Genomic DNA, 25,906 nt, shown 5'->3' on the forward strand with positions numbered 1-25,906 from the left:
ATATTCCCTTGAACATCTTGCTTTAGTTTTGATTTGAGAACTGATCCATAGGACTGTGTGTGATCCATAGCACTGTGTATGTTTCTTGCTGAATTGTGTATTTGAAATCTAGAATATTTCAAATAGTAAAACTTTTGGCGCTTAATTTAATGTGAACTGATACATAGCAGTACTATGCTCCTAAATGAAGGTGTGTATGTTAGGTATCAGTGAATTAAAGTCATACTGAAAGCATAAATATAGTTACTTACAGCTTACATGTGTTTTCTCTAACGAGCATTTAAAGCTGTAACATCTGACAGTATGTAACTAGAAATGGAAAGGCAGAACATGTGCAAAAGTTTTTCACTGCATTTCTATCTGGTATTTTTCATAGCACTTAACTTATTCTGTTCCTTTAACAGAAAGTGTTTTCAGACGGCTCATTTCTACGTGGAGGACAGCAGCTCGCCTCGAGTGGTCCCTAATGAGAGTATTCCCATTATACCTATCCCAGGTAAGGCAAGCCTAGCCTCCTGTTAATTACTGAATGAAGTCACACTTTTTATGGACAGGTTCTAGTTTAATTATGTGTATGCAATAGAGTTGTGTTTGTGACAAGATTACAATTTTCCTTTTAAGTCTTTACAGAGGTTTGCAGTGTCCATGCTGTTTCATGAAAATTAACTTGCTTTGCAATTTGACTCTCACCATGAAAATATTGTGCATTCATCAGACAATTCACCCAAATGGTTTCAACTAAAAGTTCCAGAATAACTTTTTTAAATGTCAAAAACAGAAGTGATGTCTTTTAAAAATAGAAGTGCAGGACATCCAGTCTAGAACTGAATACAGATTCAGGGTCAATTACGGAATCTGGCATAAGCAACTCCATTGGCTTCAGCTCAGGGTGGTAGGATTGCTCTCATTTACGCCAGGTGCAGATTTGGCTTTCACTGTTATATCGGAAAGGAGAGCAGGGCTGCCCAGAGGATTCAGGGGGCCTGGGGTCTTCAGCGGCGAGGGGCCCCTGCCGCCGAATTGTCGCCAAAGACCTGGCACTTCAGCGGTGGGTCCCAGGGCGGAAAACCCCCCACCGCCCGTCTTCGGGGCACTTCGGAGGTGCGGAAGGACCCCCTGCCGCTTAATTGCCGCCAAAGACCCGGAGCAGAAGAAGCTCTGGGGACCTGGACCCCGAGAGAGTTTTCCGGGGCCCCTGAGCGAGTGAAGGACCCCGCTCCAGGGGCCCCGAAAAACTCTCGTGAGGGCCGCTGCGGGGCCCAGGGCCTGGGGCAAATTGCCCCACTTGCCCCCTGAGAGAGAGGAATTGCGTATAAGTAAAGCACCAAAAGTATCATTCACAGCCATTTGTTATAGTTGTAATATTCAAGATACCAAAGGCCAAATTCTTCTCCCAGTTACACTGAAGTGGAGGTGAGAGCAGATATTGGCTCCAGGTCATTTTCATGGGATATTTCCAGGTATCATCGATCGCACTGAATTCTTTACCCCTTCAGTGACGACGACAAGGAAGCTTAAAAGTTTCATGATGTTGGAATGGACTTTGCGGTTGCTACCTTGTTTGGTATTATTCACTCTCATTTACAGAACTAAAATATACAACATGTTACAGTGACATTAGTTTCACAAAGGATTATCTATTTGTTGTGACATGACGACATATCTTTCCTTTGTTTTCTTCTCATTTTTTGTCATGGTTTGGCAGCTCTAGGATTCCAACTGCAGCTATTACATTAATCTTAACTAAAACTTTCAAGTATCAGAGGGGTAGCCGTGTTAGTCTGGATCTGTAGAAGCAGCAAAGAATCCTGTGGCACCTTATAGACTAACAGACGTTTTGGAGCATGAGCTTTCGTGGGTGAATACCCACTTCGTCACCCAGGAAAGCTCATGCTCCAAAACGTCTGTTAGTCTATAAGGTGCCACAGGACTCTTTGCTGCTTTTAAAACTTTCAAAAATGCCTGTAGCGCACTAGGACAAAAGACACTGGAGAAATACACTCACTAGAAAGGGGAAAGCATCAGAAGCCTCTCTAATGGGGATAATAGCATTGTCCTGCCTCACAGGCATGTTGTGCGGATAAATATATTAAAGATTGTGGGGCTGAGATAATGGGGGATATATAAGTACATCAGAACAGCCAGACTGGATTAGACAAAGGTCCATCTAGCTCAGTATCCTGTCTTCTGACAGTGGCCAGTGCCAGGTGCTTCAGAGGGAATGACCGCTACAGGGCAATCTGTTGAGTGATCCATTCCCAGTCATCCAGTCCCAGCTTCTGGCAGTCAGAGGTTTAGGGACACCCAGAGCAAGAGGCTGTATCCCTGACCATCTTGGCTAATAGCCATTGATAGACCTATCCACCAGGAACTTATCTAATTATTTTTTAAACCCCATTGTAGTTTTGGCTTTCACAACATCCCCTGGCAATGAGTTTCACGGGTTGACGTTACCTAGTGTGAAGAACTACTTCCTTATGTTTGTTTTAAACATTCTGTCTATTAATTTCTTTGGCTGACCCTTGGTTTTTGTGTTACGTGATGGATTAAATAACATTTCCTTATTCACTTTCTCTACTCCATTCATGATTTTATAGAGCTCTATCATATCCCCCCCTTAGTTGTCACTTTTCTAGGCTGAACAGTCCCAGTTTTTTTAATCTGTCCTCATGCTGACGCTGTTCCGTGTTCCTAATAATTTTTTGCTGCCCTTCTCTGTACCTTTTCCAATTCTAAGTACCTGAGAGAGTGGAATTTTCTCTACTATTTTTATGGGCTAATATTTAATAACTGTGGTCGAGGAAACATTTGAAGATAAGACCTTGTTGAAATTCTCCCCTGTTCTTTAGGGATCCCCTGGGTAAAGAACCAGAATCCTGACAAGCTCCAGACACAGAGACATTTACATACTGGCCCAGAGACACTACAGATTCTGAATCCCCGGTTGAAGAGAAAGAGACATGTTCCTCTCATTCAGTACTAGTTCTCTGCTAGGAAAAGCCCTGGGACTGTTCACTTCTGCTGGCTAGTTCTGTTCTGGAGTGTTTCTAACCTGTCTCCTCTTTTACTGGCTTTGCTCAGCAGAGTCCCTGAGACTGGCTGGGCAGCCAAGCTGATGTGGAGGAGATGGAAATCCGGGGCGGCACAAGGGGAGAGTTGAATAAGGCTGTGAGGGGATATGTGGCGAAGGGGAAGCTGGGTACATGCAGGAGATGGGGAGCTAGGGGCAGGCAAGACGACAGGAGGGGCTTGGCACTGCTTTCTTGGCTCCTTGGTGCACCAGGCAGCATCACTGTGGGATGGGAGTATTGGTGGGTGTGAAAGGCACGGAGAGTGAGCTGGGATATGGAGGGCCAGTGGGGCTTTGCAGGGGCATCAGGTGGTCAGAATAATTTTGAGGTGATGGTCGGGCTGAGCAGGGAGGGGTCGGAATCTGGGATGATTGAGAGTTGGGTGCAGGGTGATGAGGAAAAGGAGGCCTAGCATACCTATCTCATTGAACTAGAAAGGCCCCTGAAAGGTCAACAAATCCAGCCCCCTGCCTTCACTAGCAGGACCAAGTACTGATTTTGCCCCAGATCCCCATGTGGCCCCCTCAAGGATTGAACTCACAACCCTGGGTTTAGCAGGCCAATGCTCAAACCACTGAGCTATCCCTCGCCCCCCCTACCCCCCATGTATAGTTAGATATTGCTCAGACTTGAACAGTGGGGTCTTGGCTCATGACTGGGGCTCCTGGGCATGATGGTAATACAAATAATAATACTAATTAATGCCGCCATCTCCGTATATGGACTATGCCCTCATTAGACTGCTTGGGACCAGCTTGATCCTCACTGAGGGGCACGAAGGCTGACATCCTGACGCACCAAAAACCAACCCCTTCCTTCGCCAGCTGGGATGGCCCTTTTAAAAAAAAATGCAGTTCTGGAAAGATACTTGAGCTCCATTAAAGCCTCAAAGAGGCGAGATGCCTCAACACTTGATTTGTGGTGGATTTTAATCTCTATGTCCATCCCAATCTGCCAATGCTTTTCTTCATCAAATACATTCATATAAAGAGAGCTTGCTGCTTTGGTGAGGAATGGTATCTCCGCTGATGTGCGGGGGAGATCTCAGCGAATATGTTCAACCCACAGGTGTACTAGGTATAATAATATTAATAACTTGCGCTTTATATAGTGGTTTCCACCTGAGGATCTTAAAGCACTCTGTGCCCGTGAATTAATTAATCCTCGCAACACCTCAGTGAAGAAGAGGGCAGTACTCCTATTTTACAGATGGGTAAACTGAGGCACATAGTGGTTACGGGCCAGATTTTAAGAGATACTTAGGCAAATGAAGATGCAGACAGGTGCCTAAATAATTGAAAATCTGGCCATAAGTGATCTGTCTAATGCAAGGGTTCTCAAACTGTGGGTCGGGACCCCTCAGGGGGTCACAAGGTTATTACATGGGGGGTCGTGAGCTGTCCGCCTACACCCCAAACACCACTTTGCATCCAGCATTTCTAATGGTGTTAAATATAAAAAAATGTTTTTAATTTATAAGGGGGGGTCACACTCAGAGGCTAGCTATATGAAAGTGGTCACTGGTACAAATGTTTGAGAAGTACTGGTCTAATGTGGCATTGCAAGTCAATGGCTGAGCTGGGACTATAGTTTAGGAATGCTAAACCCTGTGCACTAACCACTAGACTCTGTTTCCTCCAGCCGGAAAATAGATATGTAGCATGAAAATGGCTACTTAGTCCATTTGGATGGTCCAGACCTCGTCTAAACACTTCCACAGGAATAGAAAAGACCTGCTCCCGACTCCCCCAGTCTACTTGCTAACAGGGGCCATTTCTCTTCTGATATCACGTAGAGCTCCCATAAAGCCATCCCACTGAAATGGTTTAAAAAGGTTGAACAGCAAAATCCTCCTTTGATTCACCCATAATTCAGATGAAAAGATGTTGCTTTTGAACTTTTTCTGCTGGAAACTGCCAGAGAGTGTGAGAAAATCTTACTTGCCATATTGATCCTGGAAGTAAAATATAAGTGGCATTTTCACGAAAGCAAGTTCTTCAAAGTAATCTTATTAGCTTTTGATACCCAAGGCAATACCTTTTAAAGATATTTAACTATATCCATGGAGCTCTGCATCTCTTTCTTAGATTTAGTGGACCAAATTCCACTCTCAACTGCACATACAGTGCTCAACTGAAGGCAATTTAGCTCAATGTGTTTGAAAATGTGTAACAGCTTTGCCAAGACTGACTGTTTCCTCTGTTCTCAGAACTCTAAAATCACTGGCAACCTCTTAATATACCTTCAGTAGCTTCTACCATAAAAATTGAGCTTTGCAGGTCCACAAGTAGAAAAATCATCTAACAGAGGAGTGAGCTTACCCATTTTCTGCCTCACTTCCCTCTGCCGAAATTTACTTAATTATTGAGCATGAAGCCACCTAACCCATAGGCATGCTTTCTTATCTATGCAAATTTTGTCCTGAGACATAAAGCCCGTTTCATAATTCATAATTATCTGTACTGCTTGATCTAGAGAAACATAGGACAAAGGAGAGATCATTAACTGACTCACCCTCTGGCTATTACAAGTGATGTGTAAATCTAAACTCAGCATGAGTCTGATTTAGGATCATGCCCCCAGGAGTGTAATGTACCTATAATTGAATGGCAGATTTCTTAAACACACCTGCCACCTTGCTAATTTTTTTTCCAACTTCTCTGTCATCCTTTCCTCAATCAGTGAATTTTGGATCATGTCATCTTTCCATGGCTCTCTTTGTTATAAACATCTAGTCATGGCAAGACCTCATGGTAAATGTTTCCTGTTCCATTCCTTTTCCCATTTTCCACATGGGTCGGCATCTGCTGCAAGTTGTTGATGGCATTTCTGTGCTTGTCCTCTCTTTGTATGGCCCAGCAACTAACAGGAACAGCTAATCCTCTATAGACAAGTTTTGCCTAGAATTCGTAGTCATGACTGCAAACCATGCAAAACCTGCTCTGGAATAACACTTCTGTAGTCAAAAGGCAGGCTCCCAGCCAGTTCCCATTTTACTCTTGTCACAAGATCTGAGCCAGTAAACAAAGCAAGGGTGTCATTGGTGTAATGGTGGAGCTATATGGTAGGCACTTCTTCCATTTCTACCACATACTTTTCCTCCTTGATCAAGTATTTCATAGCTTTTTCTCCCCCTGTGTAGTGCACTGTTCCTCTGGGGCTTCTATTGACTTCAGTGATCTCCTGATGAGGCCCCAGGAGTTTAAGAATTCCTATCCTGGAAATGGGAATTTTGTCATTGGCCTCAGTGGCACCTAGGATCAAGCCTTTAGTTTCTAAGATCAGAACAGAAACACCTGAAGGATTAGTAGAATGCATGTTTGGCTCTATGGCCAAATTTAAGAGACTATAACTGCCCTGACCAATTTTACCATAGTCCAAATTACCATAATGACTGGCTCACTGAGCCTTTTAGTTAATCTGAATGTATTAAGCCAGATGTTCTTCAAAGTTTCTGGTCTGAGTAGAAATGTCTCAGTTGGGATGCCAGTCACTGTATCCCAAGTTGAATTTATGTGGTAGGGTTTAAGAAATCCATTAGTGGTAACATCCATGTTCTCAGGCCTCAGACTATATTGATATTAGATGTTTTCTGGTTAATTCTTTGCTTTTGATTGCATCAGATGATATGGATGATAGAGTTCCTGAATAACGTAATCGATTCACAAGTCATTAGTAGATATGGTTGTGATGTAAATGTGCTGCTTCTTCAAGTATTTATCAGTGTGAACCCCACCGGAGGTACATGAGACCAGAGTAGCAGGGTCTGTCAGGGCTGTGCATGTGCCCTGTGCCGCCTTGTTTCTCCCTGTGTGAGGGCAGAGCAGTAATCTTCCCACCCATGACAGTGAGATGGAATCTGGCGAGTGTCCAACCTGCTCATTGTGAGCTTCAGCTAAACCTTCTGAATTTCTTCATAACTCCCTTGATGACCTTCATCTGCAGTTGCTGTGACCATATCAGCCCATTTTGACTGATGGCTAGAACTCTCACCCCAAACAAACTCTCTCTGTACCAAGGCTCCCTAACATGATGTCTTCAGACCCTGCCCATCCTCTGATGACTGATCCTCTTAAAAGATAGACATAGCGGGTGCCTCTTCTGTTGAGGGGAACTGCACATTCCTAGCAGATGCTTGGAGAGCCTTTGCTGTGTAAGTCATAAGATGTAAGGCTTAAATTACATCTTCTTGAACAACCTTTGAAGGTGCCATCAGCCTGTGAGAAGACACGGTCCAAGATCCTGTCAGTGGACAAGCCAGTGTCATCCAGCAAAGTTTGGCACCAACAGAGATTGTGCTGAGCATAGAATCAGAGACATAATAAAGGAAAGTCATCAGGTGGCCAAGAGAGCACTGCAGTGGATGCCTCCGACACCAGGGCAAGAGCTGTGGCCACCACAGTGACAATCCACAGAACCTTATGGTGCCAGACATTGGGTATAGGCCACAATTGAGGATCTATTGGTCTAGGGTATGGAGCTCTTCAGCAAGTAGACAGAGAGTGCTCAGCACATGTTTAAAGATTCTGAAGCCACCTGACCACAAACCATCCTGGCCCTAGCCCCAGTCAAAGCTGTGGATTCCGTCCTCCCAATGCAAGCATCCTGACTACTAGACCAAGAAAAGACTGAGGTATGGCAGAAGATGCCAGTCTACCTCCTACTTCACAGCGCACCCTGGTTCCACAGTCCACCAGCAAATTTGACAATATGATTGTGAGACGTATCAGATCCAGTCAAGTTTGCACTACGTTCAAAAGCCACCTTGCCTCCTTCCACCTGCAAATACAAGGATGTGATTTCAGGTCATCCTGGTGCTGAAAGCCTTCAGACTAGCCTGCACAGGGTTCCTAACTGTTCTGCGGAACTCCATGGTGCAAATCCAGATAGACAACACATCAGTGATGCATTATATAACAAACTGAAAGGCACTTGCTTATCACCTCCTTCCCAGGAGGCCGTTCAGTTCTAGAAGTGGTAACATCAACGTGGGATAACCCCACTGGCTCTGCATCTCATAGTGACCTAGCAGAGTTCTTAAGCAGGCACATAGTGACCACCCACAAGTGGTCACTGAAGGAGCATATCATAGACTTCCTATTCCATCTGTGGGAACTCCATGATAGACCTTTTTCATCAAAAGGATGATACCAAATGCATGAACTTTTGTTCCAGAGGAGGTGTGAGTCGGGGCTTGTTGCCGGATACCTTTCTTCCCTGGTGGTCTCAAGGACTCCTGTATGCCTTCCCACCAATTTCTTTGAACCCCAGGATTGTGTCCAAGATCAGAAGGGCTTAGAGTACAGTCATCCTGATACCTTCTTGGTGGCTGAGATATTTTTTGGCTGTCATACATGCTACAGATGTCCATGAGACCTACAGGCGTGCCTGGACACACTATCTCAGAATCAAGGTTAGATCTTGCACCCAGGCCTGCAGTTGTACATGCTGGTTTGGATGTTGGCTGATTGAGCAGCACTGAAAAAGACTGCTCCTTTCATGCCCAAAACATTCTCATATCAAGCAGGAATCTGTTCACCAGGAACATTTTCTCCTCACAATGGAAGTTATTTTCCATATGGGCAGTCCAAAAAAATCTAGACACAGTGGAGGCACCGATTCCAAAGATGATGTAGGAACAGGCGGCACTGTCATTCAAAAGTCAACTAGGCGGCAATATTGATGTGTCACGTTCTGGTGCAGTTGGATTTGAGCTTTTCACACTCAACAGTACCTAAATTCCTTATAGGCCTCCTTCATACTTAACTTACAGTTATAGAACCAGTTCCCTCATGGGACCTCAAAAACGTAATCGATTTACAAGTCATTAGTAGATATGGTTGTGATGTAAATGTGCTGCTTCTTCAAGCATCTTCCTGAAGCTCTTGGAGTTTCCCTTTGAACTACTATCCGAACACTCCATGTACCATCTTGCTATTCAGTGCTGTTTCTGGTGGCCATCACCTGGCTCACAGAGTCAGTGAAGCCTCTGTGTCTCCTTAAATGCTCTTATGGCTCAACCTCCTTTTGCAGTCTTTCATGGGGACACGGTGCTGCTCAGACCACACCCCAAGTTCAACCCTGAAGTGGTCTTGGACTTTCACCTAAAATAATCAGTTACCTTGGCAGTCTTCTTTCCAAGGCAACACTCGACACTCAGAGAGAAGAAACTCACCACCCAGGACATATCCTGAGCTCTACGCTATTACCAGGGTAGGACCAAGCCATTTTGCTTTCTCTCTGGACATTTCTGACTCATCCAAAGGTTATGCCGTCTTGTCACAGAACTTCCAAGTGCATCACACGCTGCATTTCCACTTGCTATCCTCTCTGGTGGGTGAGCCTTTTCCTGTGAACATCAAGCCATACTTCACCAGAGCACGGGCTGCCTCTATCGCCTCTGTCAATCACCAGCTTCAGAAGCGTGCCTATCTTTGAGTTGTGTCAAGCTGCAATGTGGAGTAACACACTGACTTTTGTGAAACATTATGCTTGTGATGTGGCTGCCTGACCAAGGCACCGAGTTCACAAGAGCAGTACTGCAATCACTGTTCAGCTGAAACTCCTCCCTCTCATCATCCAGGGAGGACACTGCTTGCCAGTCACCCACAGTGGGACTCACATTGGCACATGCTTGCAGAAGAAAGCACGGTTACTTACCTTCAGTAACTGGTTCTTGGAGGTGTGGTAGTCAGTGTAGATCCGAAGACCTAAGCAGCCTATTAAGCCCAGAGCAGACACTCAGGGTTGCGGCAGAGAGATGTGTCCCTCCCCCTGCCTCAAACCAGCCCCGGCCTGGACCTACTGCAGCCGGGGGAGAGGCACTTCTCCACCCCGCCCAGGTGCTGCTGGGGGGAGTCTTCTCTTCCTGCTGTAGCCCCAGAGCAACCTGCACCCCAATCTGCACCCCTAGCCCCATCCCCCACTCCTGAGCCCCTCATCCCTGGCCCCACCCCAGAGCCCGCACCGCCAGCCGGAATCCTGACTCCCTAAACACCAACCCTCTATCCCAGCCTTGAGCCCCCTCCCACACTATAAACCCCTCTGCCCGCCCGCCACATTAATTTTGTTATGTGCACTAGTGTGGAGGTAGTGTGTCACACATCACATAACAAAATTCATTCCGCACATGGATGGGAAAAAATTAGATGGAACACTGCCTACGACCTACCCTACAAGCAGAAAAGTACAACACTGAAACTTGCAAAAAACATCTTCTTTCTTGATTTCCGTCCCTGGAAAATATTTCAGGTAGAGATGAAAATGCAAATTTATTCTAGTAACGAACAAAGTTCTGCATTTAAAAATACTTTGGTAGTACGTTCTGACACCATGACTCATGTAGAGTAATACCTTGCTAAACAAATAGTCCTACTGAAATCAATAGAATCACTTGTGAAGTAAAGTGCCATCTGGCCCTTAATGTTTTAATATTACTTCCTCCTTATACATGCTGTAGCCACAATGAAAGAAAACTGCTTCACCTTTCTGTGATGTGTCTAAAAAGGATAGTCAGCTTGTGGGGTTATTCCTGCATTCCCTGCACATGCAAACTCCCACAGCAAGCAATGGGAATTCTGGTTGTGCAAGAAATATACTATCAAGTCCTTGGAGAGCATGTATAACATTTATATTATGTTCAAATGAGAATAATACATGTAAAACACAACTAGTAATAAACTCAAATGCTTTAAACAAATCCAACAATGACTGTAGGCTGGGAAGAAAAATTCAGTACTTGCTTTCAAATGTTAAGTCCCCAATACAGCACACACTTATGCATATGCTTAATTTTAAATGCATGAGTAGTCCAATTCCAGTGTTTGTACAGTGCCTAGCACTATGGGGTCATAATCATAGATGCTACAGTAATACACACAATAAATAATAATGAGATCTGTCTCAGGCTTATAAAGTTAATACAGTAATGTTTAATGTGTATGCTAATAGAAAGCTTGCACGATTTCATTCTGTTGAGCTGAAGCTAGCACAATGGATTTGGTTGCTCCTTTCTGCTTCAAAGGGAAAAGATCATTTGGATTGCTGTTTCATTTATAATTTAATGATGACCTAATCTAAGATTTTACATGCAGTTTTAAAATTCAGATTTCATTATGACGGGTATAATTTTTGTAATTAACATTGTCCTTCGTGTTACTGATTGGCATGTGATTTATAGTGCTATATTAGATTAAATCTTTAAATAAGTGAGCTTAATGTAACTGCAGAACTGCATGTCTTATTTGACATATTCTGCTTTTCTTTTTATGCTTTTATTATGCACTACTGCTGTATCAGAAATGTGCCCTGGTGTTCCTTTGATTTCATTATAAAATGTAGATGATAATAGTTTCGCTGAAAGGTATTTTGTGCAATATTTCCAATATGCTGAAACATCAAGATCCTGAGTGTGAGTATTTTTCATATAAATCTTTTTTCATCTTTTTCATTTTGAAAGACATTGTTTAAAAACCAATAATAATTAGTTCATGCTTACAATTTGAATAACATAAAAGTTAAAAAGGAATTGTTCCCCCTGATATGAGGCTCTCTACAATTTATAATTTATCTTGATCATTCTAAGGTCACTGACTTCAGCAGGGAGACAACATTTAAAGGGTTTTCAGCATGTAGTTCAAACTCTGGGGATGACACCAGCTGCGTTGCCCTACTTTATTATTTATGCAGATATGATCTGTCTAGAAAATGTCCACTGACAGTTCAGAAATATTATAGCCACTTCTGTGACTTTGTCTTACCCTAAACAAGTTGCCTAATCTTTCCGGCTCTTTTTGTATTGCAAGAAAATATGATCTATCAGACAAATGCAGAATTCCGAGGGATACACTAACATTTCTATTGCCTCCTTATTTTAAATGCTTTAACAAGTCAGGTAATTCTATCGCTCAACTAAATGTACTGCACCCACATATACACTGCAACTAGACTTAAACATAACACTAAAGGTTTAGAGAATATTCAGGGCTAGGTTGCACAAACACTCAAAACTCAGGCAGTGCTAGCACTAAGATTGCACATGAAATGTCAGCTCCCTTGTGTGTATGCTTTACAATACAGTTATCAGTTGCAGGACCAGTACTGTTTCGAATATATTTTTTCACAGTCTTAGATGCAAATTCTTCCATTCTTATACTCGTATTGTTAAAATGGTGAAAGATATCTTTGTAGACTTAGGCCTTTTTATATAAGCTCTTGTCTGTCTAAGGGGTGAAATCTTGACTTTATGGAAGTCAGTGGGGCCAGGATTTGACCCAAGGTGTATATTTAACAATATGTCAGCGCCTACATACAGTTCTTTTCTACCTGCAGCATTTCCTATGTTAGATGCAGTTTCACACCGTGCAGCAAACTGTGAAGCTATCTCAACAGCAAGCTACACAGATAATTCAGCTATAGTGTGTACATATAAAAGCAAGTTTTCATTATTGCTCTGGGTCATGCACTTAATATGTAATATATTATGTAAATGTAGTTTCCCCCCTTTCCTATAAATGACTTTTAGGGACTCAGTTTTCTGACATACACAGGGATACAAGATGCTACACATATGTTAGATGCAAGGCTAGATACATCTTGCACTATCAGGAGTTGTTCTGCACATCTTTTTGAAATCAAACATTGTGAAGCCCGCAGAGCATTTAACTAAAACCCAGGACTTAGTAAAACTATTGCTGGAATCACATCCAATGTTAGCATCATGGCCCTTCCAAAAAAAAAAAAAAAACGGAAGAAGAAGAAACAAAAATAAAGTATATAAGGCCCTCTCAGAGGAGATAGCATTAGGGACCGACTTTGTGATCAAGCAACATAGTGTGGGTTAAATAACAACAGTAATTTTTTGGAAGGGGGGCCGCTGATTTATTTGATAAAGGTTCTTTAACTTGTTTTTTTCACAAACACACAACAATATACCAGTGTACAGAAGTTGCTGGTTGGAGAAAGTCTTCATAGAGAAAGAAACAACCAGTGGAAAACATTTAAAGTTTCAGATTGTCCTGAGATATTTTTCATTATTTAGGGAAAGCACAATGGAAAGTGAAACTGTAAAAAGGAGGCACTTGAAAACAGGGGTGAGGCTGGGGTGCTCCCTCTCATGAACAGTTCCTGATTTGGGCGCTGGACTTCTGGTTGAGACCATGAGAAGCACCAGAACTCCAACGAGAATCCAAACCAGAAATGAGGAGTGTCAGGCAGCACTTTGGTTTTGACCTTCTGGATTCACTTATGACCCAAAATGTCTATTCCAATCCAATACCATTACACCATCTGTTGAGGTCTCCGGTTACAGATGAATCAGAGATCTTATTCTGTGGAGGTGCTGCCTTGATACAATATCGCCTTTTTTTTTAATTGACCCTAATTACTTTAGAGTAAGTATCAGAGCAGGTTTATTAGGCAGGACATAGATGAAAGATTCCTTCCTAATCACATTGCTAATTATACTGCCTTTTAAATAGGAACCTGTACCAGCATTATAGTTTTAAAATATACTGGGCATATTGATTCCTGAAGGAATATACTGCATGTTCATTGCCTCTTGCCCTTTCTTAGGTGAAAAATGAATGGGTTTTTTTGAAATGCAGGTGAATATCATCCATACCCACAATTTTTGCAATGCCGACTCCTTTTGTGGAGAGAAGTGAGTTGCGTTATGCCCCTCTTAAATTCATTCTGCATCATAATGTCCATGCATATGGTAGCTCCCTACAGAGCCTCTCAACATCATTCCATAGTTGACCACTGGTCACTACAGAGCAAAAGGAGTCACTCCTGCAGCAATCCCAGATCCTGCTGGCCAGGGATGGATGAACCAGTTCGCCTCCGATTTGAATATCCTACACACTAACATCTGGCACTTCCATCAGAGTACTGGAGCAGTCTCTGATTATAAATCCTTCTAACCCAGAGATCTTTACCCAGGCTTACCTAATTTGTACACTACCATGGAAAGCAAGGTGTTTCCCAGTGAAAATGAACATGGTGAGAGATTATGCTCAGATTTTATGCTGGTGTAAAACCAGGCTAGTTCTGTTCACACTGGTGTAACAGAGGGCTGAGTCTGTGCCATGAAGAACTGTTATCTTTGCACTTGTAATTAGTTATGAAGACACATTTTTAATACATTTTCTCCCTTTGAATAAGCTGCAGGTCTGGTAGAAAGTATACAGTATATTGACATTAACAAATGTCAGTGTGGTTTTAGGCTGGGAAAAAGTAAACAGTGCAAAAGGGAATATGCATTGAACATTAGGGCTCCTAATTAGCTATTATAAGATTCCATTAATCTCTTCCATTGACTAGAAGAGTTATGGTCTCTGAGGCTCATTTGTCTTAAGATGGAAGAGAAGCGTAACCATAGCCTTGTGGCTGAAGATACCTGCAAGAAAAAGTACTTTCCATGTATCCAGTTACATTAGTATGTTTTGTTAGAAAAGGTTTAAGGAAAGATTCTTCAGATTAGACAGTCACCATCAGAGCAAATGCCTTCAGACAACAGTGTGCCATATTAGTACATTATGTGTTTTAGCATAGATCTCCCAAGCTACATGTGGCCAAAAACACACCCTCCCCAACTAGGTTAATTAATGCTCTTAACTAGGAGGTTTTGGGGGCATTACAGATGGGCAAAATATGGCCCCAAAGTGCTTTAATTTGCGTCAGCTCCATTTAAGAAGAGATCTGGAAATCAGAAGGATATCTTCTAGCACACCGCATCGAATTTAGATCGTGTACCTGAAGGCCTTGCCAAACGACTCCATGTTAGTTTAAATATCCTTAGTATCACTGCTTTCTTGTGTATATCAGGGAGCATGAAGGTGTATTTATGGACTGGGGCGAAGGATTCTGGATTCAGTTTGTCTGTCTTGTCTATTTAGATTATGAATTCTTCAAGGCAGGGACTCTAGCAGGTGCAGAGAGAGGCTACTAGGGTGATCAGAAGAATGGAGAACCTGCCTTATGAGAGAAGACTTAAGGAGCTTGGCTTGTTTAGCCTAACAAAACAAAGGCTGAGGGGGAGATCTGATTTCTCTCTATAAATACATCAGAGGGCTAAACGCTGGAGAAGGAGAGGAGTTATTTAAGTTAAGTGCCAATATTGACACAAGAACAAATGGATACAAACTGGACATCAACAAGTTTAGACTTGAAATTAGATGAAGGTTTCTAACCATCAGAGCAGTGAAGTTCTGGAACAGGCTTCCAAGGGGAATAGTGGGGGCAAAAAACATAGTTTGTTTCAAGAGAGAGCTCAGTATGTTCATGGACAGGATGGTATGACAAGGGTTCGTGCAATGGTAATATCTCCAACAGCCAGGGAGGGCTCTGAGTTACTACAGAGAATTCTTTCCCACGTGTCTGACTGGTGAGTCTCGCCCATATGCTCAGGGTCTAACTGATCATTATATTTGGGGTCGGGAAGGGATTTTCCCCCAGGACAGGTTGGCAGAGACCTGGGGGTGGGGGGGCAGGTTTCACCTTCCCCTGCAGGATGGGATTGGGTCACTTGCTGGTTTGAGTAAATGGTAGATTCTCTGTAACTTGACAACTTTAAATCGAGATTTGAGGACTTCAGTAACTCAGTGAGAGGTTATGGGTCTGTTCTGTGGGTAGATGGGGTTCTTGACATGCAACGTGCAGAAGGTCAGACTAGATGATCATGACGGTCTGAGTGTCTGGGTCTTTAAGTCTGAGTCTCTTACTATGCGTCTGTACAGTGCCTAACACAGAGGTGTTAAACACCTGGCCTGTGCCAGATCCAGCCCACTCAATGTATTTATGAACCTGCCACCGCACGGCATATTCAGATTCTGTAGAATCTAACCTTTTATTTTATTTTATTAAGTTTCTAAACTTCATGGCGGAGAAGTTAGGCTTTCAAATGCTAAGCACGTGTAACTGGTACAGTGCTATTTTCTTGGTCTGCAGGCAGACGGAAACAGAAGCTCTGGAAGTGTGAACTCCCCCTCCCCCATTATTCTCATTGTGATGTTCATCTGTGTCACGTCAGCATTATTAACTATTTCATTGCTGATCATTTTATCAAATAAGATGGGAAACTGGGTTGGGGTGAAGCCCATGGAGGGACTTGGGAGTTGCTATAGTAGAGAACATATAGAGGGAAAAGAGGAAGAGAGAGAAGGGGGAAAGAGGCAGAGAAAGCTGCATGAAGAAGGAAGAAAAAGAAAGAGCAGAATTAGCTGTGGTTATACTGGTGAGGATACTTTGTCACTGAGCAATAATGATAGCTAAAAGTTTAGTTAATACATAAGGACCATATTCTGTCCTTGATCTTTGGTACCAAATGCTCATTGAAATTAGTGGGAATTCAGAAGATTGAAGGGAGTTTGTCATCCTAAATGTATGCCGCGGCCACGGCCATCATTAAAAATGGAGTTTTGCTCTCTGCAAAATTTAATTTGACACCCTGATCTAATGCAATGGGTCCCTGATCTCAGCTCGATCTCTAGGCTCTACTGCAGGACAAATAAATAATAATAATGATGAATAATAATAATATTTTGTCTGATTTTTGTATTATGTGAAATTCTTAATACAGCAACGGTTATTTTCTAGGAAGCTTGGGACATACTTTACTTTGTGGGAGAGGGAAGATTATTTTACATACTGTTGACACTGCTGTCCCTGTGATCTATGAATTCATGAATGTTTTGGCTGTAAAAACATAAATGTATCTTAATGAAATACTATTATATTCTAATATTATAACATACCATTGGTGGTATTTAAATATTGTAAATTGCTAGTGATATTCTAAGGCCGTTTGCTAAAATGATCATACTCTTATCAAATGTTCTCAATGTTCAAAATTACCATGATGAGGTGATCAGATTATAAATACATATTAAACAATTGCCCCTGTAAATAAAATAGAAGAAAGAGAATATTTTCCCCTCAGGCTGATTCAAGTTTGAAAGTGTCAGTAGATGCAAAAAGCTCCCACAAAGCCTTACTTGAGAAAATGAAAGTAGAGGAGTAATGACATGGTCATTAGTAACTGCCATGAACCAGAGAAAAATCAGATTTTCAGGGTTGGATCTATAAAATTCTTGCCACAGTGGAACCTCATTTACACATACTGTATATTTGTACTCTTTGCTAAAAAAAGCATATGTGATAGCTTACTGATTTATTAGTTTGCCAAAGATCTTTCACTCTGAATACAGTAAATGTTACATGTCTCTTTGTTTATCTTTAAATTTTGCTGAATATCTGTAGCAATATTTGGATTTTTTCCATCGTAACATAGATATTTTTGAAAAGCAGGAGAATGCAGAAAATACTGCAGCTGTAGCACAAAACCATGTGGGAGGAAAAACACATCACACGTACTTGAAGTAAACATAAGCCACATATAATCTTCAGAAGGATATTAAATAAAATACATAAATGTCTAAATAGTGCCTTGAATGATGCAATCAGACAGTAGTAACATCGGGCAATAAGTTATTGCACCTGCTGAAAAAAATCACACTTGTGTTGTAGTGCATGACATTTTCAAAATGCCATGTCGTGAGCATTAACTAATTACGCCCGGAACACACAGGGGTTTTACCAATTGAAGTGGTGAATGTAGCAACATTGAGACCCCAAAAATAAGAGGGCTTATCTAGATGAACAGAGCAGCTGGGGTGTAAATCTGTAGTGCACTGGCATGTTACACACTGTTTGTCCATGTGGACCTTGCTGCCACACACTCAAAGTTCCAGAGTGTGCTTTGATTAAGGCTCCATCTACACTACAGCACTTATAACGTCACAGCTGCCTCAGCGTAGCTTGTACTTGTGGTGGAGATAGGAGGAAGCTCTTCCATTAATAACTCCTGCCTCCGTGAGCGGCGGTAGCTATGTTGGCAGGAGTTGTCTACACCAGCATTTAGGTAAGTGTAACTTACATCACTCAGGGATGTGGATTATTCACACCCCTGAGCGACATAAATTATACCAAAATAAACTGTAGTGTAGACAAAGTCTTACTCCACTCTGAAATAGGATTAGGTCAACGCACATTAAAGAGCTTTTAGCTCTAGGTAGCAAGTTCCACACAGATACTTAGACCTTATCTATGCTACAGGTTACTTGGGTATAATTTACGTCACTCAGGGGTGTGAATAATCCACACCGATGAGTGATGTGAGTTACACCAAACTAAGCGCCGCTGTAGATAGCGCCATGTCGGTGGGAGAGATTTTCCTGCCAACGTAGCTACCGCCTCTCGCAGAGGCAGGAGTCATTGAGCCAATGGGAGAGCTCTTTCCTGTCAGCAAAGAGTATCTCTGCCGGAAGCACTACAGTGGCACAGCTGCGTCGATGCACCTGAGCCGCTGTAAGTGCTGTAGTGTAGATGTAGCCTCAGCGTGCTGCAGATTTACACCCCGTTTGCCACACAGTAATTGTTCCCCTAGACAAGCCCTGCTGAGGTGGGTATCCCCTACATCCCAGTTTTACCAGGACTGTTCTGGTTTTTCTTGATTTCCGAGGAACTTCTTCCAAAACACTGTAAATGTCCTTAGGTTTTTATTGCATCCATCAAAACGTTGGGGTTCTTCATCATTCAAAGTGTTGATGGGCTGGTCTACACTACGGGGGGAAATCGATCTTAGATACGCAACTTCAGCTATGTGAATAACGTAGCTGAAGTCGAATACCTAAGATCGGATTACTCACCCGTCCTTACCACGTGGGATCGATGTCCACGGCTCCCCCTGTCGATTCCGCAACTCCGTTGGGGTTGGTGGAGTTCCGGAATCGATATAAGCGTGCTCGGGGATCGATATATCGCGTCTAGATGAGACGCGATATATCGATCCCCGAGCAATCGATTTTAACCCGCCGATACAGCGGGTAGTCTAGACGTAGCCGATGATTTATTGCCATACTGAATAGAAATGGCTCTGTGGTTAGCAGTCCAGCGGAGTGATTATGCCATGTAAGAACAGTGTTTGGAGTGAAGAGAAAACTCAAATGACACTACTCAAGCTGTTCTTTTGCTCCAAGTGAATGTTAATGATGCTTATATGGTATTTCATTACAGGTTCATTGAGATACTACTGTACTGTAAATTAAAAAGGAGAAATTCCTCCACTCCGGGAAATATACCTGTGCCACTGTTGAGTCACAAGCTGTCAGCAGTGATACAAGGCCCATTTTTTTAAGTATACTTTATCTTTTGTGTGGCTATTCTGTGAATCTTAAAGAATTTGTTGCCACAAAAGTGCTCCAGGTTTTGATTGTCACCTTATCAGAGAACTCACAGCTACTTTCATTTTTAAAATACCCCCAGTTAAAATACTCCCAAAAGTATAATTGACAAAATGGTACTGTAACTTTGTGCTAAAGGATAGCTTTTCAAAAATGCATTACAAAGCCAAAACCACTACTCATATTTGTAATATCTAGGATTAAGTATCTTGTGTGAACAGTCGCACCCAGATATCGGTAACCGATATGCTAAGATTTCTTGTAAGTATGTACAGTACAAACCATGCCACTAGAGAACTCCAAGAAGGCACAAGTAAAATATTCTATGACCTGATGTTGAAGATGGAGTTATGGATCTCACAGTCTCTGATACGAAACATATCAGCATATTTACAGAAAAAATATGACCTAGCAACTCTGAATATCTTTCTCTTTCTACAGATGACATGGAAGCCATTCCTGTCAAACAGTTCATTAAACATATCAGTGAGCTCTATTCTAATAACCAACATGGCTTCTCAGAAGACTTTGAGGTAAGTTTCATTAACCTTTAATGAAATAGCCTTTTCCTAGCCTAACTAAACGTTCTGTGGACTCACCGTAAGGGACAAGCTGTAGTTTATTCCAGTCACAATGGGCCGGGGTTTGCTACCATTGCTCACACTAAATAATATCTTACATCTTGAATAGCCCAGGAGGAGTAAGATACGACTCAGCCCTGGTCTACACTGAGGGGAGGGGGATCAATCTAAGGTACGCAACTTCAGCTGCGTGACTAGATCGACTTACCGTGGTGTCTTCACCGCAGCGAGTTGACTGCTGCCACTCCCCCGTCGACTCCACCTGCACCTCTCATGGCAGTGGAGTACAGGAGTCGATGGGAGAGTGCTCGGGGATCGATTTATCGCATCTAGACTAGACGCGACAAATCGATCCCCTCTGGATCAATCACTGTCCGCCAGTCCCGCGAGTAGTGAAGACATACCCTCAGTGTGAGCTAGGGAGGTAGAATCTGCCCCTTAGTAAGCAAAGTTAAACATGGGCACACAAATTGCTTCCCTTACCTGTTTATGTTGGGCCAGATCCCAAAGTCCTTATTCAGTTTTATACTCACTCCTTACTCAGAAAAAGTCCCACTGAAGTCACCGGGCTTTTTGTCAGAGTGAAAACTGAGTAAGGGCTTCCAGTTTGGCCCACAGTATTTATATTATGCAAATATTTTAAAATATCTAGGCCAGATTCTGATCGGAGTTACACCAGTGTAAATCTGGAACACCTCTGTCAAAGTGTAACTGAGATTGGAGTACAGCCTTGTATCTCTCTAAACCCAGGTACGTGACGCTTCTATATTCTACACCTAGTAACAAACAGGTTTTGGAGCTTAGCGATCAATAAGGGATTGAACCTGCGATTGTTACACATGGGTAGCCTCAGAGATGCCCATGGAACTACTCACAGGAGTAAGCCCCAGTCAGTGTGAGTAAGGGTTGTACTCCCAGGCACTACTGAGTGAGCACAGTCATTCTGTAGCTAGCATTAACAGGAGTTCCTTTCAGTCTGCTCACAACTGAGGTTGGGAATATTGGCACATAAGAGGTATTTTCAGCTGAGAAATCTGGTAAATAGTATGCAACTGTGGCATTGCCTCCACTGATGGCACAATGAGACCACAATAGGTGATGTTCTTCAAGATTTGCCTATTTTAAAATGTTATGGAGGGATCATAAAGGCAGCTGTATTTACAAACACGACCACAGAACAAAATTGGTGGTCTAATATCTAAAGCCTTGTCGCTGAATGCAATAAAGACAAGACTATATGCAGGAATTGTTTTTTATGGGATCATTTACAACATTTACTGCCTCTGTTTGGTTGCAGTCTGTGTGAGCGGCTGCATTGTCTGATACCCAAAAACTATTGTGTAAGTCATAGATATTTTGTATTCATGAGAACGGCAAATGGGTGAGGTGTTAAAGTGATTTAGTTCAATTGGCTGCTGGCTGGATGACTGAACAGGAATATTGAGGCATTTAACAATGTTGATGGTATTCAGGACAAACATTTATCCTCCAGAGAGTAGAATTTGATCAGAATGATCAAATGCGACTCAGTCTTCTCAATTATTTATGAATTGAGCCCCCAGTGCTATTCATCACAGCTGGTTTTGACACCATTTAATTATTCAAAATAATCAGCTACACATCTGTAAACTTGATCTGACTTAATATAGGCTTTGCTTCAGCTGTCACAAAATCATTGCTATTAACAAACGTTGGAAATCTTCCACCTGTGTTTTCGGCAGAGGAAAACACTGCTGTAATAGCCTTTTCTTCCCTTCGTACTGGAAGCCCCCTCTGTAACTGCTACTCCATGGTAGCGCGTCAGCAGAGAGAACCAGTTAGTTCACTATCTCCTATGAAGGGAAGTAATTTTCTTTGTGGAGTACCTACTCCCTAGGCCAAATCCTGGTGTATATCTGGAGTAATTCCTTTAAAGTCAGTATAATTACTCCAAACTTATACTGATGTAAGCGAGAACAGAATTTGGCCCATGTTTCCTTAAGAAGAAGTAAAAATGGAATCTCTTCTCCTGAAAGAGAGGTAGAATGATCATCTTGAAAAGATAATGGATTGATACAGTTGTGAGGAAACACCACTTCCTTTTGTTGCGTAAGGTCTCCTGCTTACTCATGGAGGGACCTGATTCTCCTCTCACATCAGTTTCACCCCAGAGACATCAGTGGAATTGCTCCTGATTTACACTTGTGAGATAGGATAATGAGGCCTGGGTGGATCGATAAGAACACGGGGTAATATTTTCAGAAGCACCTACATTACTTAGAAGTCTGAAGTCCCATTTTAAAAAGTGGCTTTCTGTCTTAGGAGCCTACGTCTCATTGACAGTCAGTGGGATTCAGCCTCCTTAGTGCCAAAGTCATGTCTGAAAATGGGACTCATGTTCTTAAGTCACTTAGGCGTTTTTGAAAACTTTTCTTTCTGTCTGTAAAATGAAATTGGAAAAAGAGAAAACGAGCCTGGATGCTGAAAGAATTGTACCCAGCACAGGAAAAAAAAGTAAGTTTTCCAAAGAGAGACAGCCCTCTTAGTGGACGGGGATATTTGAGTGTGAGAGGAGGTCCCAAAGTAGCTTCAAAAGTTCTACAACAGGAAGTTTTCCCCTTTGTGTCTTTGTGAAATAAACCGAAGAGGGAAATGAGCATGATGAGAACAAGTGTGGTCCGCCCTGTGTAGAAGGCACAAGTCGTGTTATGTTTGATTAATCTTTTTGGTATAAATCCTCTCCTGTGTTTTTGGGAGCTTGCCTTGAGTTGTACTGGGAGCTTCATTATGTGAGGAGCATTCCTTTGGAAGCAACGTGTCCAAATACTCAAAATTGCCTCTCTCTTAAAATGAGCTGTAATTACAGTGAAATATTTTGTGAATATGCTAGGGGAGCATTTTATGTAAAAGAAGAAAAGGACTTTAACTCACAAGCTTCCCCTGGAAGGTAGATCCAAAGTACATCCATATTCCCAACAGGAAATCATACTGCAAGTCTACACTTTATTGTCTAGTTAGCTAGTCTTTCTTATGTATAGAGAATGGCTAAGGTTAACCTTGAGAACAATTAATTTATTATTTTTGAAGTAACTAGAAATTAAAGTCCAGAACCTGATTGACCAACAAAACGGCCTTTTAAAATGATGCCAACAATGGATGGTTGTCCATGGTGCTTTCTGGTCTTGCTCCAACTCTGAAGAATATAAATGAATAACAATAAAATTCCTGTGAAATCCAATGGGATGCAAAGCCCTTTTTGCATTGCTACTTAAGAAACAGCTCCAGCACCTTTTTCCTATGGCACAGGCATCCTAGGTTGCATCTGGCCCATTGTGTCTCTACTGCATCTTTGGGGTAGGATGTGTGTGTCCCATCAGCAAATGTGCATTGCAGCAATGCTCTGTGACATGCTGCCAGGGATTTTTGGGGGTGGTTCTGCAAGTATGTAAATCAGCAGGCCATTCCAGCCCACTTGTGGGGCGGGGGAGGCCTGAGAGAGCATTCCTCCACCTCTGCACAGTCAAACTCCCTGGGGTGTTGCTGGATTTGGCCCTGAGAGCTCCTGTATATACAAGACGATAGCTCTCTGCCTCTTCCTACATGAAGCTCTTTCTCCCACAAGGGATTGTCTCTTTCTTTCCTCAGTTGGGCTTATTACTAGAGTAAGACAGTGAATTTTGTTAGCATAGCTGTGTCCTTTGGCTCTAAGAAAGGAATATTAGATCAGGAAATCTCCAAAGAGCCAGCTATGAATTTTTATAGCATAATACAGTATTTGGATTTCATAGATCAGATAATTTTATTTGCCACCTCCAGTTCTTTAGTGGGTGGGTCAGCCCTGCTGCTGGAAAGATTAGATTGGGTAAATGTAAACTTCTCAGACCTGTCTGCTGCCTGTAGACGCATGAGGGTGGTGATTCACTGTCAATTTGGAGTCTGAGCAGGCTAGCTGAACTGAAGGCAGACTGTCTACCTCCCTCATCACATAAATTGAAAATATCTTTATGCTCTAGTGACACCTTCTCGGAAAGCTCTGAAATATAAGAAAACAGCATAAATCCATATCTTTTGAGATGTGGCACAGATCTGCTAACTTTGTCCTTGCAGCTGTTGCAGTTTGGGTGTCACTGAATATTTATTATAAGATGATCCATAATGTTTCTGTTTCTGAAGAGCTCTGTTGAAGACTGAGAAATCACTGTGTTTCCAAACTTTTCCTGATGTCAGTGGGAGTTAGACACCTAACTGTGTTTGGGGATCTGGGCCTAAGGCCTAGTCTACACTAGAAGAGGTTTGCCAGTATAACTATGCTAGAATAATTGTATTGGCACAGCCTCTGCTGGCTGAAGACAGGGTTTTGCCAGTAGACTTGCATCAATGCTAGGGCTTTTGCCAGTATAAAAATGTCATTAAAGAAGAAAAATCACACTCCTAACTGATATTTCTATACCAGCAAAAGTTTTAAGTGTAGACCTGACCAAAGGCTGCTACAGTCAGAGATTAACATTATAATATCCCAGTCTGTGCATTTCCATATTGTATTGATCTTCTGAGGGATAGACTGGAAAGGCCAAAGATGCATGTACTGTGTTGCTGTCTGATGGAGGAGCATCCATATTCTATCAGACTCTTCCTGAAATCCAATATTCTTCTTCGAGTGATTGCTCATATCCATTCCAGTTAGGTGTGCGCGCCGTGCGTGCACGTTCGTCGGAAACTTTTTACCCTAGCAACTCCAGTGGGCCGGCAGGTCGCCCCCTAGAGTGGCGCCGCCATGGCGCCTGATATATACCCCTGCCGGCCCACCCGCTCCTCAGTTCCTTCTTACCGCCGTGTCAGTCGTTGGAACTGTGGAGCGCGGCATAGCTGTCCTCCGCGTCCCTAGCTCTCCTTGTTGTACTGTTTATAGTTGTAGTTAGTAGTTAAGTGTAGTTAGTTAAGTAGTAATATAGTAAATAGTGTAAATAATACTTGTAAATATTTGTTAGCCGGTTTGGGCCGTAGCCTGTCCAGGCACCGGGCCCATGCCTGGTTCGCCGGGCTTCAAGCAATGTGCGGCCTGTAAGAAGCCGATGCCGACCAGCGACCCCCACGATGCGTGCCTAAAGTGCCTGGGGGAATCGCACATCTCGGACAAGTGCCGCATTTGTAAGGCTTTTAAGCCTAGAACAAAGAAGGAGAGAGACCAGAGACTTAGGACTCTCCTCATGGAAGCGGCACTCGACCCGGCAGCTTCGCAGACCGTCACCTCGACACCGGCACCGGACCGCGCCGGCACCGGGAAGACTCCCCGGCAACGACCTTCCCCGGCACCGGGTCCAGAAGCAAGGCCCTTGAAGTCTGCAACTCCATCCAGGCAGACTCGAGTGGAGCGCCTGGCACCTGCATCTGCCGCGGCGCTACCGACGGGGATCCCGTCGACTCTGGGCCCGGAGGGTCCGTCGAGTCCGGTCCCGCCGAGCTCCCCCATAAGATCTGGGGTTGAGCTATTGGTCCCATAAACGCCGGAGACCTTCGCCTCGGCACGGGACCTAATTGCCCTGACTGAGCCAACTCAGCCTCCACCCCCGGTACCTCCGGTGCGGGTGGTGTCCAGAGGCAAACCGATGATGAGAGCGCCGTCTCGGAACTCGCGCTCGCTGTCGAGGTCCCGGCACCGTGGTCGCTCCAGATCCCGCCGCCGCTCGCAGTCCCGGCACCGCTCACCTCGGCGGTACCGGTCGCACTCGCGGCACCGATCGGCCTCCAGACAGTCCCGGTCTGGTTCCAGCCACCGATACTGGCACCGGGACTCTAGGAGCCGTTCCCGCCGTCGATTGGCTCCCCGGTCGACCTCCCGGCACCGAGCTGGTGGCAGGTCCCGGTCCCGGTCGACCTCCCGGCACCGCGTCGGTGGCAGGTCCCGGTCCCGATCCCGGCACCGAGTCAGCGGCCGGTACCGGTCCCGATCCCGGCACCGAGTCAGCGCCGGTACCGGTCCCAATCCCGGCCCCGGTATGACTCCCGGTACCGGTCCCCGGCACCGAGAACATCT

At 43.4% G+C, this 25,906-nt stretch overlaps 1 protein-coding gene across 2 annotated transcripts in view; it reads left to right on the plus strand.

Annotated features, from left to right (window-relative positions):
- PTPRG (protein tyrosine phosphatase receptor type G) overlaps positions 1 to 25,906 on the plus strand; it is a 597,139-nt gene that overhangs the window by 540,534 nt on the left and 30,699 nt on the right. For both annotated transcript variants that reach the window (XM_050957273.1, XM_050957274.1), the window contains exons 14-15: positions 405 to 496; positions 19,754 to 19,845. In XM_050957273.1, coding sequence (XP_050813230.1) covers positions 405 to 496; positions 19,754 to 19,845 — 184 coding nt within the window. The remainder of the gene's footprint in view (positions 1 to 404; positions 497 to 19,753; positions 19,846 to 25,906) is intronic.

This window comes from Gopherus flavomarginatus, chromosome 6 (assembly GCF_025201925.1).
Source record: "Gopherus flavomarginatus isolate rGopFla2 chromosome 6, rGopFla2.mat.asm, whole genome shotgun sequence".
In the NCBI taxonomy this organism is placed as follows: domain Eukaryota; kingdom Metazoa; phylum Chordata; order Testudines; family Testudinidae; genus Gopherus; species Gopherus flavomarginatus.